The sequence below is a fragment of the Canis lupus genome, chromosome 4 (genome assembly GCF_011100685.1).
Source record: "Canis lupus familiaris isolate Mischka breed German Shepherd chromosome 4, alternate assembly UU_Cfam_GSD_1.0, whole genome shotgun sequence".
NCBI classification, from domain to species: Eukaryota; Metazoa; Chordata; class Mammalia; order Carnivora; family Canidae; genus Canis; species Canis lupus.
In genome coordinates, this window is record NC_049225.1 from 41646353 (window position 1) to 41666519 (window position 20167).

A 20167-nucleotide genomic window follows, 5' to 3' on the forward strand; every position below is an offset into this window, starting at 1 on the left:
GATAGTAGAAACAAGTTAAAAGGGGATTCCATCCACCAAAAAAAAAGGTAAAAAAAAAAATAAAATAAAAATCTTGAATTCAGGATCCTTAAAACTCACTAGTTTCAATAAGTTGCTAGAACATCAACCCAGCATTCTGAAAATTAGTAAATGAAAATATTAAAAGATTTGTTTTTCAAGTCAGGTACAGAAGTAATACAAGTGGGGATTTTAAAGGAAGTGCCTGCAAAAATAGTGAATGGTATTGCCAAGAACTAAGCCATTAAACATTCATCTTCAGCAGACTGGCTTAAGGGAAATACAATTATTCCATCAAAAAGTACTCTTAAAAAAAGGAATTATTCTTGGTACATCTATTATAAATCCCTCAAACTAAGAATATTCTCTCACAGTTCCCTCTATCACTATGAAGCCAGATTAGAAGGCACCTGTGTGGCTCAGTAAGTTAAGTGGGGCTGGCTCCTGATTTCACCTCAGGTCATGATCTGAGGGTCTTGAGATCAAGTCCCTTCTCAGGCTCACTGCTCAGTGGGGAGTCTGCTTGAGATTCTTTCTCTCCCCCTGTCCCATGCGGGCTCATTCTCTAAATAAATTTTGAAAATTAGTACTAGGGACAAAGGAAAAGAATATGTATTTCCCTTATTAGTCCTAGAAAACAAAATGCTTTAATTTTTTATTTATCCCTAAGTACCTTATATATATTTTTCTTTAGCAATTAAACCAATATTGATCTAAGTATAGCCAATCTTACTTAACGGTTTACACAGCACAAAACATTTTTTAATGAGGAATTTCTAGTCACAAGACTAGGAGTTCAATTTTTAGATTACCATATTTATTAGTTGGCTGAGGTCTAGTTACAAGACTACTAGTGACTGGAGGCACCAAGAAAGCATGCCCTATCACCTGTAAACTTTTTCAAAGATGGATCTGATTAGCTTTATTTAACATGCAAGAACAAGACCACCAGTAAGGCCAACTGGCTTTCTCTTAGAATGAAGAAAAGTCCTTTTGGTTTTCCTGTTACTTAATTACCCATCAGCTAAAGTCAAAGGTTAAATTCTACAGAAAGTGACTCCAATTATAAACATATCAGACCTATATTTCAAGACATTATAATCCAAGTATACTTCTACTTCTGAACATTTTAAGTAATTTCCTAATATACTCCTATATCATCACATACTGTGATATGAAACAGTTTATCTAGGGAAGGAATGATTCAACTTTAATATATTTACTTCTTGATAGCACTCTGTGGCACTATTTAACACAAGTAACTTTTTCAAATTTGTGCGCAGATTAAGTGTTTTGGAATTCTATCAATTTTTTTAAAAACATTAAGCATAAAAACGTTCTTTTAAAATAGTACTTTCCAATGAAATTAAGAACAATGAACATTTGCCATTTTCAACTGAATCTCCATTAAAGATATAATAAAGAGGAGCTAGGGATCCCTGGGTGGCGCAGCGGTTTGGCGCCTGCCTTTGGCCCAGGGCGCGATCCTGGAGGCCCAGGATCGAATCCCACATCAGGCTCCCGGTGCATGGAGCCTGCTTCTCCCTCTGCCTGTGTCTCTGCCTCCCTCTCTCTCTGTGACTATCATAAATAAATAAAAATTAAAAAAAAAAAAAAAAGAGGAGCTATAAGGACAGACACTCTGTAGAGGAAACTGAATAATCAATGAAGAAAATCAAAACCTAAAGTAAATGACTAGAAAGGACACCTAAAGCCTGGCAAGTAGCATTAGAAAGAGCGTATTACTACCAACCCTTCCCACCCTCCAAAAAGGTTACTCTCCAGGCATCCGGCTGGCTCAGTCTGTAGAGCATCTGACTCTCAATCTCAAGGTCATGAGTTCAAGCCCCACACTGGACGTGGAGCCTACTTCAAAGAATAAAATAAAAAATGTTACTCTACCAAAACCACTTTAAAGATTAAAAGGCAGATAGGCATCTGCTCATTCCCATCAATGTATCTGGAACTACAGCCTAATCAACAAGAGCAATCCTCTTCATCTATATAAAAGATAGACTGAGAGGGTAAAAAAAGAAAAGAGCATAAACAATGCACAGGGTGAAAAGAGATTAAATATGTCCCCAAACACCCAAGAAGAGTATTTGAAGTCAATAAAAATAAAACCAACACAAATTTGAAGATATTAAAGTCTTTTCTCTTAGAAGTTTAAACAAAAAAGGAATGGTAAGGAACATCCAAGAGAATGAAACCAAAGGCCCAAGAACAGATACAAGTTAAGCAGGAGATAATGGCCCCAAACAGGAAGAGTCTGGAGAACAGACCCAATCTACCCAGGGCCTAGAACAAGACACATTATAGAATTTCAGAAGACCAGCAATAGGCCAATCTTAATCAGTTCTCAGGAAAACTGGTCCTATACAAAAGAACACCTGAAAATGGCAAGAGACTAAGCCAAGAGGCACAATTAAAATCCTGAGAAAAAGATTTAGCAGAATTAACTTATGTCAAAAACTGACTTTTCAGACTGAAAGTACTCAGAAAAATATTTCCTCCATATATTGGCAAACTACTAGAGACACCAAGGTAAAACAAAAGGAGCAACAGTATCTAACTACAACCGTCATGTAATTAGCATGTGGTAAAATTGATAAAGATACCAGAGATTAGCCCCTGATTGTCCTCATGTAACCACCGCTTGCAATAAATTAATCTTTCCCCTGTGGATCTAAAAATGTATAAATTATGTGCTATTTTGGGCAAATTGAGAAAACAGTCAACAGAATTCATTTTTCTGTTCTAGTTCAGATGAAGAGCCCATGTTGAGAAAAGCAGCTGCAAGGTCTTCAACATGCCAGATTCTACCAGTAAAAACTGGGTTTAAGTGGATAGGTGGTCTGACTACACATCTGGAAACACGCTTGCATGGTCATAATTTATCAGTGTTATCAAGAGGTAGGAAATTTTAAGCATTAAATGAAAAATAGAGAAACACAACTGAGAGGCACAACTATTTGAAGGGGGAGGGCAGGGACTGTTTCTCGGGATTTCAGGATATTAATTTGATACTTTTAACTAAGTACATTTATTTCTTTGACAAAGTATAAGAAGAGTAAATAATAGAAAGAGAAACAGTGCTACTTTATTAAAATACTGAGTTTATTTCACATGTATATTTTTGTCTCCCCACCATTTCCATTTGTCTGACCACCACTACTACTATGTCCTATCATAACATTCCATACATACTTAAAACCAAGCAAAGGGTGGAGTTCCATCTTTAAAAACTAAACAGGCATTTTGGACAACACATTCTTGGCAATGGAACCTGGACAACATTTATCAGACACGGTAGGGAAAGTTCTCACTCTGCATTATAAAAAGGACAGCCAGATATCAACTGTTACAGAAATGAAAGAAGACGGAAAATTTTAACAAACTGTTTAAACTATTTTCTTAAAGAGACTTCCTCCACTGCCAGAGATCTTGAATAGCCTGGAAAAAAAAAAAAATGTGGTTAAAGAACCACAACACTTCATAGACACCAATAAATTAAACCACAGCTCTTTGTACAGTTCAATGTATCTATCTTTCATCCTACCACCAAAAAGGTTCACTCTAGATAATTAAGAACTAATTTCAAGGAAATGTATACTCAGAATTTAATTTCAATAACCTCAAATCAAGCATAACATGTCAATCTTTGTAGGCAGAGGTACTAGTATGTATTTAACAGCTTAGATAAACAAAATGGAAGAGGTGAGGCCAGTTTGGCCAAATGTTGCCTCAATGTCCTATACTTTAGAGCTGCCAGATTTAGCACATAAAAATATAGAACACACAGTTAAATACATTTATCTAAGATTATGGAACACATACTAAAAACTATTTACTTAAAACCAGATTAACTACTCAGATTTGCTCTTATCTGATTTGTTAAAGCACTTAACACCCATCTTCCAAGACATAATCTGCTCTTCATTCTTAAAATCTAAGGATTCAAAATGTCAACTGACAAAAAAGAACATCCTTGTTCTGTCCTTTAACACATGAAATCTGTAACTTGTTCTCATGCTAGTATTAACATCCATGTAAGAATCATTCTTCAAATGACAGTCTCAATTTATTAGTTAACCACTTTAAATTGGTTTTTACTAGCCAAATCCCCATAAGCAGTTTTCACAAGAAAAACTGCATAAGCAATGAAAAATTGTATACATTGTGACCTGTTATCTGTAGGTATGTCAAAAAAACATGAGGCATTTACAGTTTGAGTATCTGTAATAGTAAACTGAACTATTCCTTAGTATTTCATCCTTGCACTTGAAAATAGGCTTTCAGTTTTAGACTCAGAAAATACTTCTGATAGCAGTGAGTTTAGTCATTTCAGCTGCAAGACTAATACTGTGTGGAAGGCCTTCACAACCTTGATTATCTTTCCCTAAATTCTTAACCACGGTCTTTGACACTAACTGGGAGTAATCATTTGTCTTATACTTCCTTGTTAGTAAATGCAGATTCACATCTTTCCACTATTTGCAATACAGAACAATTTCAACAATTGCATACTCTGGTTTCACAAGGATTTTTGTTTAACAAATGTCTACTGTTCAGAAACTTCACAGAATTCACACTTGCATTTTGGAGTTTAATACACACAGAACACTCTCTTACAGAAGAGTGTAAAATTGAATTTCATCTCACAGCCATATCAATAAAGGCTGAACTCACCAATAATAGTAAACAGTGCTGAAACACTTCAAACTGGATCAAAGTAGTGCTGCCACTTAAGTCACGTAAGTACTAGGTAACTGGCAGAAAAGTAGCTCATACTGAAAAAAGTTGAGGTATAGGGATTCTTGACAAAAACCATTTAACACAGAATGTTCTACGTATACAAAGGTGCCTTTGCAACCTTACCTGTTTTTACATTTTCCTTTACAATCTGAGTCAGCAACCATAAATACAACCATAAAAGTAAATCACGAATTTTTTCTATTGAGAAAATAGCATTTAAGAAATATAAAATTCAACAGCTGACTCAAGCTAATATTTGAATATTTACTACAATTTGGCTTCTTGCTTCCATATTTTATACCTCAGGTTGTTTTCAGCAAAATGTGCTTCCTATAAGACCTACAGAGAAAATGGTCTTCTCTGCCAACTCAAAAGAAAGCAGAAGTCCAGACTACAGGTACTCAAATGGAGCAGCAAGGAAATCAGATGATTTCCTTAGCCAACAGAGTACCAAAAGTAAAGTGAATTCAGTAACCAAGAGATAATTTTATAGAAAAACCTGAGAAAAATGTACTAGAGTTATCTTCTCAAATTCTTACAAGTTTCCAGGTATTTAATCTGAAGTATTGTTTGTGGTTAGGAACCTTTTAAAAGAAGCCAACACTTAAACTAAAAATCATAAATAAGTCACAAAAAATTAGGATTTAGTCACATCTCCTAAAAATTCAGTTACCTCTTGGTCAGTCATCCGGAAGCAATTCTTCACATAATTGATGAACTTGGCTTCCACTTTGGGAAGAGAACCACCCTAGGAAACAAAAGCATTAATAATGTTAATTACAGAAATACTGTTTTTGAGATACTATGAAACTCCTCACAGATTTTCATGCTATTACATGGATCATTGGTTCACTCTTTGTCCCTTCAACTCTTCATTTTAATACTTTGGTTTTAGGTCCAGAAACACCTACTGGTAACAATATTTAAAACCTACGTCTTGGGCAGCCTGGGTGGCTCAGCAGTTTAGCGCTGCCTTCAGCTCAGGTCGTGATCCTGGAGTCCCAGGATTGAGTCCCATGTGGGGCTCCCTGCATGGAGCCTGCTTCTCCCTCTGCCTTTGTCTCTGCCTCTCTCACTCTCTCATGAATAAATGAATAAAATAAAATCTTTAAATAAGTAAGTAAATAAGAATTAAAAAATAAAACCTAGGTCTTTCATTAAGGAGGGCACGTGAGGGCAGCCCCGGTGGCGCAGCAGTTTGGTGTCGCCTGCAGCCTGGCGTGTGATCCTGGAGACCGGGGATCGAGTCCCACATTGGGCTCCCTGCATGGAGCCTGCTTCTCCCTCTGCCTCTGAATAAATAAAATCTTTAAAAAAAAAAAAGGAGGGCATGTAATGTAATGAGCAATAGGTATTATCTAAGACTAATCACTGAGCATTACCTCTGAAACTAATAAACCATATATTAACTGGATTTAAATAAAAAAAAGGGGGGGCACCTAGGTCTTTCATAGTACTCCTATAAATAAGTTCATTAGTTTTAAATTCTCTCAGACCATTCTAAAAACACAGAACATAAGCTACAGTTGATACTCTTCAGGAACTCAAAATATGTCAACTTGACTGCTTGCTCTACTATATAGCACCCAGAACCAAATACAAATTTATACCCCTTTTTGAGTACCATATACAAAGAATCAAAATTGCTTAATCACTTAATACTTAAGAACCTAGATCCAGCACAACCGTAACCTGGGAGTCAGTCAGTTCAGGGCATATATGAAGTCGAATGGGGGGAAAAAATTAGTCCCACATTTCACTAACCAAAACTTGGCACCTCCTTCAATTATGGACACAGGGAAGAAATCACAACATTATTAATACAACTCATTTTCAAAATAGTTCATCACCAAACACTTTCAAATGCTGCAATTACTGCAAATATCTTGATGTGTTCATATTCATCACTACTTTTGAATTATCTTAATACTAATTATAAACCTTTTGTTTCCTCTTTTTGTAACTAAATTTTAATTTTCCTCGTAACCTAAATCTTCTATGCATTTTAACAAGATCAAGGTTTCAGAATGCCAAAGGAATCAAGGCACAAAATAGGTTAAGATCAGAAGTATGGTTAAGATCCTTAAATTGCCTCTGTAACCTAGAAAATAAACCTCACTGTAAATCCCATTTTTAAATTATTGTCACATACATTCTTATTTGATTCATTCAAGTATTTATTGAGCAGCTAGGGAGACACAAAGGCGATTAAAACATGGCCAAAGAGGTAAAGCAAATGCGCAAATCATAGAAAGCAAAGTGTAAGGGGTCACTGAATCACAGCAGTCAAAAGAAAAGTGCTTTAGGAGATCAAGAATGAGATTGCTTCCAGCCTGGAAGGGGGTGTGGGTGGGTGGCAAAACAGGAAAGGGATTTGAGACTTCAGTCTGGATTGTTGATGACAGTCAGTATGGACTATATTTGTCTCTCCTTTTCCTCTCTCCCCAGCTTTGGGTTTATTTTACCAGTAGTGCCCAGGACTGTTCAATTCGCCTGTAATTAAACCAAGGAGATAGGACCATATTAAAATGGGGGGGGGGGATCTAAAAAATGTCATTTCAGCATTGTATGAAAGGGATAAAAATAAAACAGTGATACCAGAAGCTAGAAAGGTATGCAGTAGTACTAAAGCAAAAACCAACAAACACATTTTGGTTCTAAAGGTTTCCCAACTGACTCATCACTGCACAAAAAAATTTACTGAAACCAAGTAAACTTATAAAGCAAAGGAAAAACATGGGGAAACAGAGAGTCAGCAACTTTTCCTCACCATCCCACCTTTACTCTGAAGTCCGAGTTTACTAGGTTTAGTAAGTTTAGTTTCTCAATCAAGTAAGTAGCAGGTAGAGAGCTAATTTCTTCTCACATTTCCATTATTTAAGACAAAATGGTAACTAAATATAAGCGTTCAGAGATTCAAGATATTACCATATATAACTGGTAATTTCTTGGTATAAAGAGCAAATAAAGGGATCCCTGGGTGGCTCAGCAGTTTAGCGCCTGCCTTTGGCCCAGGGCGCAATCCTGGAGTCCCAGGATCAAGTCCCACGTCAGGCTCCCGGCATGGAGCCTGCTTCTCCCTCCTCCTGTGTCTGCCTCTCTGCCTCTCTCTCTCTCTCTCTCTCTCATAAATAAATAAATCTTAAATTAAAAAAAAAAGAAAATAGAGCATATAAAGATTCAAATTTGTTGGAAAATGTTTGACTAAAATCAGTCATGAATAATTATTGTACTAACCCATCAGCAACCAAGCAGTTTCCACTTTTCCCACAGCCTGTAAATTTATAGAAGACTCAAACGCCCTCTGCTGGTTCTATAGCATATTACAACTAAAAAAAAAACTCATTGAACTCCTTTTAACATCTAAGGTCAGAATTAAGCTTAAAACCAACTTACTGGTCTTTTATATATATATAAAAAAGTACATATATATATATGTAACTTCAAGTACACACACACACACACAAAAATGTCAAGGTGAGAAATGAATACAAAAAACATGTTTCTGAAAAAAGAAAAAGCATAGCACAAAAGGGGCAAGATTTCAAGATTAAAAAAGTAAGGAACAATCTAGTTCCAAAGCCATCACAATGGTATTACTCTAAAAGAGGAGGGACAGGACGCCTGGGTGGCTCAGTGGTTGAGTGTTTGCTTCAGCTCAGGGTGTGATCCTAGGGTCCCAGGATACAGTCCCACACGGGGCTGGCTTCCTGCATGGAGCCTGTTCTTCCTTCTGCCTGTGACTGCCTCTCTCTCAAGAATAAATAAAATCTTAAAAAAAAAAAAAAAAAAAAAAGGAATAAAAAAACCCATCTAGGTTTTAAGATCCTTTTATACTCACTTTTTCTATACTTGCTTGCATTTTTGCTTTAATGTCTTCTACAGAACTAGGTCCTTTCGGTGTTTTGGGAGTCTTTTCCTGTTTTTTGAAAGATTCTTGACCCTGAAAAAAAAAAAGATTAAGGTTCAAAAGGACATAAAGGGGTGTCTCTTACGACCCATCCTACCTACCTGGATTTTCTCAAGAAAAATCATTCTTATTTACAATCCTTCCTTGTAAAAAATATAGAGTTGAGTTGTTTTAAATAAACATCTCAACAATTGTTTCTTATTCTTAATATATCATTCCTGAATAAAAACAAGAATAGTTTGAGCTTGCTTTTTATATTCAACATCATATCAGATCAGTTCTACACTTGTACACCATCAAAATTGAAACCAGAAGGCCCCAAGAATGAAGCAAGTAAATGTACCTTGATATGCCTTAGGCCCATCCCATAGCTTCTAATAATCTCCAAGCTGGGGTACTATGGCTCTTTTAAGTTGCTAGATTCTAGTACACAGCCAGAGTTGAGAAAACTCTATGCCATAAAATACTTTAAAAAACTCCTTACAGGACACAACTGTTTATAGTGCAATAAAAAAATTTTTGTTGGCATCCTCCACTAGGGGATGGATCCTCCACCAACAAACACAATGTTTTATATATGTATTTTCTATTGGAGTTTGACTTACCAACATATAGTATAATACCCAGTGCGTATCCCCTCAAGTGCCCCCCCTCAGTGCCTGTCACCCAGTCACCATCCCCCCACCCACTTCCCCTTCCACTACCCCTTGGTTGTTCCCCAAAGTTAGGAGTTTCCTGTTTTGTCACTGTGATATTTCCCACTTACTTTCTCTCCTTTCCCCTATAATCCCTTTCATTATTTTTTATATTACTCATATGAGCGAAACTGTATAATGACTGTCCTTCAAGAATATGGAATGCTTCATGAATTTGCACAGGCACCATGCTAATCTTCTCTGTATTGTTTCAATTTCAGTATATATGCCGCCGAAGCGAGCACACCAACAAGCACACTTTAGCACTTTAAGATATCAATTAAAACTTCTAACTACTTCAGTGAAGGTTGTGGTTTATGTGTATGCCACTTACTTTTGTTCTTGGTGTTGATGGTTTTGAGTCTTTTCCATTCTGGTTTGATTTTTGTGCATTTTTGGCTGGAGTATCTCGTATAGACTGCAATTAGAAATTAATCTTAATCAATGCTCTCCTACACATAACAGACATATGAGTCCAAGTAAAACAGCCCCAAACCACTTAAACAAAAGCAATCAGGGTAAGACAAAACAATCATTCTGACAAAAGGTATTAAGGGCTATGAAAGTGGGAGAAGACCACAAGGATAAAGAAAATAGATCACTATTAGGAAAATTTTTAAGATGAAAATCCTATTCAGGACTAATTTAAGTACAAGATCAACAACTCCTCCCAAACCAGCTTTTGTTAACTACAAAACAAAGCAGTAAAAAATTTCCATTTCTGTTACTAGCTATTTCTGTCAGCCTTGTACCACTGTGTTGTACTTACTTTCTTTACTGGAGCCTTTTCTTCAGCTTCCTCATCATCAAAATCATCATCATCATCACTACAAATGAAATGAGTCCTTATTATTTTTAAAAAATTTTTAATTTAAATTCGATTTGCCAACATAGAACACTCAGGGCTCATCCCATCAAGTGCCCATCACCTATCCCCCCACCCATCTTCTCTTCTACAACCCTGTTTCCCAGAGTTAGAAATCTCATGATTTGTGTCCCTAATTTTTCCTCACAAGGAGTCACTATTACTGATCCAATGCACTCATAAGCCTGTGTAAAAATTGGATGAAACTCCAAGTTTAGTCAATCAAGATGTTAAGAATTTCAAACTTTTGAGGATTGACAAAAAGAATTGGAAGCAAGGGTCTCAAAGAGCTATTTGCATGTTCATCTTCACAAGTGGAAGCAACCTAAATATCTACTAACAAATGCTAAGAAAATTATCATTTATATATTTAAGGAAATATTCAGGATTTTTGGATAGTTATTAGAATATTGCAATTTTTAAAAAAGATTTTAGAATGAGAGACTTCCAAGGAGATTTCCTCCGCTGAGCAAGGTGCCTGATACAGGGCTCTATCTCAGGACTCTGAGGATCATAACCTAAGGTGAAATCAAGAGTCAGACACAATAGACTGAGTCACTTGGGTATCCCTAGAATATTCAGTTTTAAAGGAAATCCTGTCACATGGATGAACCTTGAGAACATACTAACAAACATGATAGTCATGGAAAAGACAGACATAGTGTATGATCCCACTTAACGAGGCATCAAAAGTAATCTTTTCCTCTATAGAACCCAAAAGGAGATTGGTGGTAGCCAAGGGTTGGAGAATGGTGGAAAGGAGTTTTCATTCAGTAAGTAAATTTTCAGTATTAATAGATGAAAAGACTTTAGGATCTATTAAACAACAATATAATTAACACTCAACTGTACACTTCAAAAATGGTTAAGATAATATTGTATTTTTCTTACAACTAAAGTGGATAAAAAACTTAAAAATGGAAGTTGTAGTTTAAAGAAACTAAATAGAAACACATGTTCACAGATCAGGAGAAATATTCTAAGGTGGCAACTCTCCAAATTAATCTACGATTCATCACAACCCCTAACAGTCCTAGGTTCTCTGTAGACATCGATCCTACAATTTGTATTAAAATTCAAAGAACCCAAAAGCAGCCAAAAACAATCTCGAAAAAGTAACATAATTGGAGGATGCACTTAGTGTTTTAAAAAAAAAAAACCCACAAAAATGACAAAGCAACAGAAATCAAGACTGTTTTACCAGCATCTAAGGATACTTAATAAAACCAAAGAGTCCAGAAACAAACCCATAATTCATCGTAATTATTCTCAACGACACAGTACTGTCATCCAATGGCGAAAGACATCTAATAAACGGTGCTGGGACAACTAGAAATCCACACACAGAATTTAGGTTTGTCCCCAACTTCATACCATATACAAAAATGGATTCAAGATGGATCAAAGATTTAAATATAAGACATATAATAAAGGTTTCAGAAGATTTGGCAATGGCTTATTTTAACACCAAAAGCACACAAGCATCAAAATAAACTGGACTCCATAAATCATTAAAAACATAAAAAATTAAGCTAATAGGACACTGGATGATTAAAAACTTTTGTGCAAAGGATTACACACTCACGCGAAAACACAGCCCACAGAACGGGAGAAAGTACTTGTGAATTCTTTCTGAAAAGGAACTTGTAAGAGCTTTTTTGTTTTCCGACAACTCAGTATATCAAGACAAGTAAAGGGGTAGTTGGGTGCCTCAGTAAGTTAAGCATCTGCTTTCTGCTCAGGTCAAGATCCCAGGACACTGGGATGGAGCCTCCAGTCAGGTTTTCTACTCAGCGGGGAGCCTGCTTCTCCCCCCTCTGCCTCTCTCTCTCTCATGAATAAATAAATAGCACTTTATTGTGTAGTATGCATTTAATTTTACCTTAGCCTGATCAAGTTTAATAAACCTATCACCAAATAGTTTCCAAAAAAAATCTCAAATCCTTCATGAAAATCTTCTTTCAGAATCTCATTTTATCAGTAAGGACCAAAGAACTATTAGCCAAAATCCTTTGTGGGATAAAAAAAATCATTAAGTGACAACTTACAAAATGAAATGTCGCTGGAGCCATCCGGATTCTTTCTACCCAGATCACTTATATACTGTTTAGTAAAAAATCTTACCAGCAGACTTGTCATCACGTGTTTATTAAATCTTCCTCAGGAAAAAAACTCATCTAGTCAAATACATTTGGGAAACACCGCATATTCTTTTTTTTTTTTTTTTTTTTTATGATAGGCACACAGTGAGAGAGAGAGAGGCAGAGACACAGGCAGAAGGAGAAGCAGGCTCCATGCACCGGGAGCCCGATGTGGGATTCGATCCCGGGTCTCCAGGATCGCGCCCTGGGCCAAAGGCAGGCGCTAAACTGCTGCACCACCCAGGGATCCCGACACCACATATTCTTTTGAAAATTTGCAACACACTGCATTTTAAAAATTTTTTAAAAGATTTTATGAGCTACGCAGCTGTCCCACACTGCAGCATTTTAAAGGCTCTTAAATGCCAGCATTTTTAAATTCAGCTAATTTAATTCAAAGTAACAGCCAATGACCATTTACCCTTTTTAAGTATTGCTTAATTTCAAAGATGATTATAATTTTCATAAACTACTCTCCATACAACTGTCAAGCTTCTAAGATCACACTTACTCTTCATCATCGTCGTCGTCATCGTCGTCGTCGTCATCATCTTCATCAGCAGCAAGTTTTACTTTTTTCTTAAAAAAAAAAAAAAAGTTCATATAAAAATACGTACATATATGTACCCATGAACAAGTGCTGATCTTAATCACCAAAACTAAAGGCCAGGATAAGATAACCTATACCTGTGGAACCTTGCTACCACTTCCAGGGGCAGAACGCTTTCCAGATATACTAAGAAGTTTCACATCCTCCTCTTCTTCATCTTCTGACTCTGCATCTTCCTCTACAGCTAGAACAAGTTTATTTATTAGCCACTACTAGAATTCAACCAAGAAGCAAGAACTCAGGAAAAAAAGGGCATAGCATACAGTAATGAGCATTTAAAAATGAAGATTCTACTAGAAAAATAGCAATTAGGGAACAGAAATTTTTTAAAAACGAATTTTCGGGACTCCTTGGTTTTCAAAAAAACAAAACAAAACCTTTTCTAGTGATAATCTCCATTTAAACAATTATAAAGACAATAGGTCTAGCACACATTACAAAATTCAAATTGGGAACAAAGAAGAGAATAAATAGCATAATACCTAATAACATACCTACTAAGTGCTGTCCACTAATATGCACAGGACCGGAACCACACTTCAACCGTAAGACCACAGGTGGTGTTATTTCAAAGCCCCCAAGGGACACCTAAAAATGATAAACTTTTAAGGTTAAATGTTTGGTATAAAAACCTGTTTGTAAGAGACCTAGAAAAATGTTTGTGTTAGACAGGCATTACAGGCAAATGCATAAACCAAATGAACCAACCAGCAAACCTGTTTTATCACCTCTGACAAATAGCGAACCAATATGTTCAAGAGTTATCATTCAACCCCACAGTGATGCAGCTGCTACTAAAAAAACACAAAGGAAATTCCCCCCTTTTAAGTCCTTGGTGTAACCTAAACAACACCTACCTTAATACAATAGAATTAGACCTTGACATAAAATCCAAAAGTCTCAGTGCCCTTACCGTTGGCTGTACAGACATTTTCAAAGTTGCCAGAGTGACTTTAATTGGACTGCCTTCATAATTCATTGCCTCTGCTTCAACAATGTGCAATTCATCCTTTGCACCAGCTCCCAAACTGACCTGTGAACAAAAATACTTTAAGTTCCTATTTTACAATCCCCCCAAAATTTGCCTTCTAAGAAAAAACTAAGCAATTATAAACCTATTATTACCACTAACAGAAAACTTATCGGTGCACAATGTCATCTTCAAGTTTTAGGTTGCCTTGCCAACCAATTTTTCATTTGAACAAACGCAGCAAATATATTTAATGGCATAGTTTTATCTGCTACCCACAGAATGGACCACCTAACATCTACTGTCCACCTATTCTAAGTTAGGCAGTAAGGCTGCAGGCCCCACTATGGAGGACAAAAAAATAAAATTTATCACTGCCCTAAAGGGCTTTTTCTAATGCAGCCAGAGAGGCAAAATACACAAATATGGAAAGTTGAACAGTAGTGTGACTCAACTTCACATTACCAAATGAAAAGTAAAGATGCCAAGTTTTATAGTACAGGTACAAGATCATGTATTTATAACACTCAGTTATAAACAATACTACTATGAAAATGTTAAGTCACACAAATAGGAATAGGAATCAAGAAAGGTCAAGTAGTTTATTTTGGAAAGTTTCAGTACCGTTCTTAAAGATAACTGGTGCTCATTTTCATCATTATCCACCTTAAAGTGGTAATCTTTGTCAGCCTTTAGTTCACAACCTGTAAATCAAGGGAAAAAAGCAACAGAGAAAAATGACACTGAAACTTAAGTGAGGATAACCGAAAGGTAACAGTTAATTTGTGACCAAGTTTCCCACTATTCTAGCTATCAGTAGGCAATGCAGAGGTAGCTCTTCCTGGATTTCTTGAACAGCAATGTCTAGAAACATCACGTAACATTTATACAGGGCTTTATAAATTCCACTTTCCAACTATACTATTTCATTTTCAACCACACTCTAGTTGTTTTTAGATAGAAACAAGCTCAAAGATCTAGTAAATCTGGATCTGGCAGTATCTGAAACGAAGTCTAATGTACAATATCGATAAACTTTAAAAAGGACTAATCACCTACCTACGAAAGAGAAGTGACCAATTTAGAAACGAGAATGGTTACACAAACACCTACAAGAACAGCCTGTATTCACAGGACATAAACTACAGATGTAAAAGACCCAAAACTTGCTAGAGGGGTCAATATTCCACCTTTGAAGTTAACAGAAATGATGTTCATTATGCTTAGAAATTATGTTTAAGAATAGATATATCCTAGGGATATTTCCCGTAGAAAAGATTAACACAAAAATACAGTATAAATTGACCAGAAACCCTAGCAATTCAAAAGGACTAGGAATAAAAGCCGTAACATATGGTGTAAGTTACCCACTCCCATCCCATCAATAGGCAAGTTGTTTCAAGTACCATCAGAATAACCTTTTAATTAAAGGACTCCATTTAATTGCCCTCTAACAGTTACTGGTACATAGATGTCTAAATGTTACCTCAATTAACAAATCTCAGCATGGTATATAAAGAAACGTGGGGGCAGGATTTGCACTTACTTCAAAGTCTGACAAAGATAGGGCTTCTGACAATTTCACTAAGATTGAAAACCAAAGCTGGCCTCTCTACTATGTATGTAACTGCTTTCTGGAGAGGGGAGGGGAAGATTCCAAAAACAGTACCAGCTCTTACTGAACCCCACACAAATTCCTCATCTTTTCAAAAAAGCTGTTTGCTCAAGGCCACAAGAAGGCTGTTTCCCCCAGCCTCCCTCCAAAAATCAACGCACCAGTTCTAGAGGCAAGGAAGGGTCTTGGTTTAGATCTACCCACTATTTACCTACAAGTACAAGCCCTCGTTAAGCCTCAAGCCTTCAGTTCTGAGCATCAGTCATGTGCAAAGTGGGCTGGTTCGATCTTTTTAACAAGTGCTCTATAAATGAGAACTGCCATCACGGATGTTAAGGACTGAACAAAGACTTACAGAATCTTGGCTCTACCAGCCTCTTCACTTAAGATTTCCCGCCCAACAGCTTCAATTAAGCCCCAGGATGCCACGCTCCGTGGTGACAAGCCACCGGGGAGACCCGGATGTAGTGCCCACACCCCCTCCTTCCCCCAACCACGTGGCAACCACGTGCTCCCAGCGGTTGCGGCCTCCTCACGCCCGGCCGCGCCTCCCCTCCCCCCGCAACGGGCCGAGGCACCGGGGCTGAAACTCGGCCCTGAAGCTCCGCACTCTTGAGGCCTAGGGACAACGCGAGGCTCTAAATACCCTTTCCCCCAGAAAGGAAGCCCACGGCCCACACCGCGGACTCCCTCAACCTCCAGGACCAAGCCGGGGCCCTGCATCAAAGACGCCGGCCAAGAATCCCAAGCCTGTACGAAACCACGCAGCTCAAGAGAAAATCAAGCCCGTGGCTCTACCGCGTGCCCCCAAGCAAAGCCGAACCCTCAGCCGGTCGGTTCTACGTTACCTCAGGCCCTGGGCCTGGGATCGTTCCTGCCCAAGGCTTCAGGCCGCCCCTCCTTTCACCGCTTCGTGCTCCTCTCTGGACCTCCCATCCCTTACGGGGCAGGGCCTCGGCGGCTCTCCTCCCTCCCTCGGGCCTCCAGCTTGCCTGGCTTACCCTCCCAGCCCAGGCCTCAGTGGGATTCCCGCCCCCCCACCCCCACCTCAAAGCCACCAGGCCCTGCCCGGCCTCACCCCACCCCCCCTGCACTTACCAAAAAGATAGTTCTGGGGCCGCAGGGGGCTCATGTCCATGTCCATCGAATCTTCCATGGGGCGGTGGCACGCACTTAGGTGGGAGAGAAGGCGGACGGAGACACACGACTACTGTTCCTCAGAACAGCCGCGCAGGACGGAATCACAGCAGGGAAAGGACGCGGGCTCCCTGCGCACATATATAGCACCGCGAAGATCTCGCGAGAGCTTTCCAAGTCCCGTCTCCGCGCGCGTGCTCGGGAGCCCCCCTCCCCTGACGGTCGCCCTCCCGCGCAAGCGCTCTTCAACTCCACTCCTTTCTACCTCGCCCCCCACCTCCTCCAGGTACTTCGCGGGCTCCCATGGAGCACGCGCACTCGTACCCCGGCCCCACCCCTCCGCCGCCGCCGCCGCCGCTGTGCGCACGCGCGCTCTCCCCTGGTGGCGCGCGCTGCCCCCCTCCCACCCTTCCACGTCCTCTCCCGCTCCCACCCGCCGGCCCAGCGCCTGGAGCCTGCGCTGCCCACCCTGCAAAATGGCGGCGGCAGCCCTTGGCGGTGCTAGGTATGGAGGGCGAGCCGGTTGTAAGAGAGCCAGAGAGCTCGGTTCACCGTTCCCCATCACTTCGTGCCTCTCAGGCCTCCAGGCAGGCAGAGCCACCTCGGGATTTTGACTCACCCGAAGGCTTGGGTTCAGAGTTCATTGTTTCCTCAAAGTTAAAGCTTCAGGTGCCAGAGACCCTGGATAACCGAGTATTCCTTGTTGGGGAGAAAAGATGTGGCTGCTGTCCCGACTTATTCAACTGCTTTTATAGCCCTTTCCTTGCTGAGTAAACATCTCTGAAGTTGAAATCCCTCATCTTTTTGTCATCTGGGGGCCTAAGGGGGACTGAGTGAGCCTCTTCCAAATGAGCAGGGCAGGCACCAAGCCTGGTTGATCTCTCCAGACGCGAGATTTTAAAAGGGCCACGTACCCGCAGTACTTCCCCGTGTAAGATCCCGTGAGGCAGATGTGAGTATCCCTTGTTTGGAGACGAGGAAACGGGCCAAGCGTCCAAATGAATGAAGCTATAGGACAGGATGCTCTAGCTCAAAGTCCAATGCTAACATCCCTCTAAGAGTTTGGAGGGATATGCCTGGGTCCGGTTTCAGATAGATAGATAGATAGATAGATATAGATATATATATATATATATATATAATTTGTGTGTGTGTGTGTGAGTTAATTCATGAGAGATACAAAGAGAGGCAGAGACAGGCAGGGGGAGAAGCAGGCTCCCTGAGGGGAGCCTGATGCAGGACTCCATCCCTGGAGTCAATGCAGAGCTGAAGACCGACCCTCAACCACTAAGCCACCCAGGTGCCCCCAGGCAGTGCAGTTCCTAATTTTAACGTTGCTAAGACTGTTCTGGCCTGTGAAGAAAACAAACGATTTACAAGAAATGCATTGACCTCGATTAGACTGGAAGTGAGCCTGGAAATTAGTTCTAAACTAGCTACATCTTGACTGAGGATGCCCCTGCCCTGGAGCCCCCTGGGCACTGGAGGATTTTTAAGGATTCCCCTAATTATCTTGGAGAAATCCGTGAAACTAATATGTGAATGGGAACTAACTGTTCCCCACCCCCAACTGGAGAAGCGTCTTCACCAGTCCAGTTCTTGGATCTTTTGAGATGCAGAGTATGGCCAATTGCTAGAGAAAATCCTGAGACTTAAAAGGATATATAAGTAAAGAGCTGAGAAAGGCAGAGAAAAGGGAGAAGACTGCAGCAGAGGATTTGAGATTACTTAAAAATAAAATCTTAAAAAAAAAAAAAACAGATTTGGGCATGAGAAACTCTTAGGAGGAGATACAGGAGAGTGGAGGATGAGAGAGGTTAGTATTCTTTGAGCCCATGGAAGTATGAGTTGGAACTACTTTGTACTTCTTTCTGGATTCTGGACCATGATTCAGATGCAGCTCTGCACAGAGCCTGAGCCATATGGGAACCATATCTCATGTTATATAAACAAATACATTTGTTTTCTAAATATCTTAAGCACCTAGTCTACATATTATCTCATGGGATCAAGCAGTTTTTAAAAATCGCATTTTATTCAGATTTACAAATGTAATGAATGCTCACTTTTTAAGATAAAATTATTTAGGCCTATACAAAGTGGAAAAGCAAAAGTGCCCCTCTTTCCATATTCCTATTCCTATACCCAAAAGTTAGTCACCATTAATAGTTGTGTGTGACTTTTTTTCCTTCCAGACTGTCTACCTACCTATCTATCTATATGGAGAGAGGAGGGTCTATTGTATCTTTTTTAATGTGGGTGATTCATATATTGTTCAAGCTATTTTTTTCAATTTACTTGCTTTATTCAAGAATATATTTTGGAGGGGTGCCAGAGTGGCTTAGTCAGTTAAGCGTCTGACTCTTGATCTCTTCTCAGGGTTGTAAGTTCAAGCCCCATGTTGGAAACTACTTAAAAACATATTTTCCCCCCTACATTAGTACATAATATGGACATGTTATAATTTACCTGTCCATTTCTCCATTGATGGACACTAAAATTATCTCCATAATTTTGCTATAAGAAATAATGTTTTAGGGGAGCCCAGGTGGCTCAGCGGTTTGGCGCTGCCTTCGGTCCAGGGCGTGATCTGAACACCTGGGATCGAGTCCCACATCAGGCTCCCTACATGGAGCCTGCTTCTCCCTCTGCCTGTGTCTCTGCTCTCTCTCTCTCTCTCTCTCTGTGTCTCTCATTAATAAATAAATAAAATCTTAAAAAAAAAAGAGAGAATGTTTTAGTAAATATTATGGACTGAATGTCTATGTCCCCCCCACATTCACGTTGAAGCCCTAACCCTCAATGTGATTGTATTTGGAGACGGAGCCTATGAGGAAGTGATAAAAGTTAAATGAGGTCATAAATATAAACCCTAATTTTATAGGGCTGGTGCTCTTAAAGAAGAGGAAGAGACATCAGAGTTTGTTGTCTCTCTCAGTTTGTTGTCTCTAGTAGGAGAAGGCAGCCATCTGCAAGCCAGAAGAGCACTCTTTCCAGGAACTGAATCAGCAGGCACCCTAACCCAGCCTCAAAAACTAAGAAATAAATTTCTGTTATTTAAGCCACCCAATGTGTGGTGTTTTGTTATGGCAGCTGGATCAGAGTGATACAGTAAGAATATTTGTACATATATCCTTATGGATGTCCAAAAGTACTTTCATAAATATATTCTAAGAAATGGACTTGCACAGTAAAAGGGCAGCTATTCGCTTACAAACATATACACATAACTGCATCTTTTTTATTGTTTATATAAATAGAGTCACACTTTATATATTATTGTCTTAGCCTGTTTGGGCTGTTGTAACAAAATACAGTACAGACTATGTAGCTTATAAACAACAGAAGTTTATTTCTCACTTTCCGGGGCCAGATTTTCAAGATCAGGGTGTCAGCGTGATCCGGTGAAGTTCTCCAAATCACAGACTTCTTGTCGTCTCCTCATGGTAGA

General features: G+C 39.1%; 1 protein-coding gene and 1 pseudogene across 1 annotated transcript; both read right to left on the minus strand.

The window, feature by feature from the left end:
• Positions 1-3114: 3114 nt before the first annotated feature.
• On the minus strand, positions 3115-16821 carry NPM1 (nucleophosmin 1). The gene is given in 11 exon segments (NM_001252171.1): positions 3115-3471; positions 5447-5521; positions 8615-8716; positions 9713-9796; positions 10148-10205; positions 12896-12963; positions 13072-13178; positions 13489-13582; positions 13908-14027; positions 14589-14668; positions 16678-16821. Coding segments are annotated over 11 exon segments (885 nt in total). The 5' UTR covers positions 16736-16821; the 3' UTR covers positions 3115-3432.
• LOC119871680 lies at positions 9530-9623 on the minus strand (annotated as a pseudogene).
• Positions 16822-20167: the final 3346 nt, after the last annotated feature.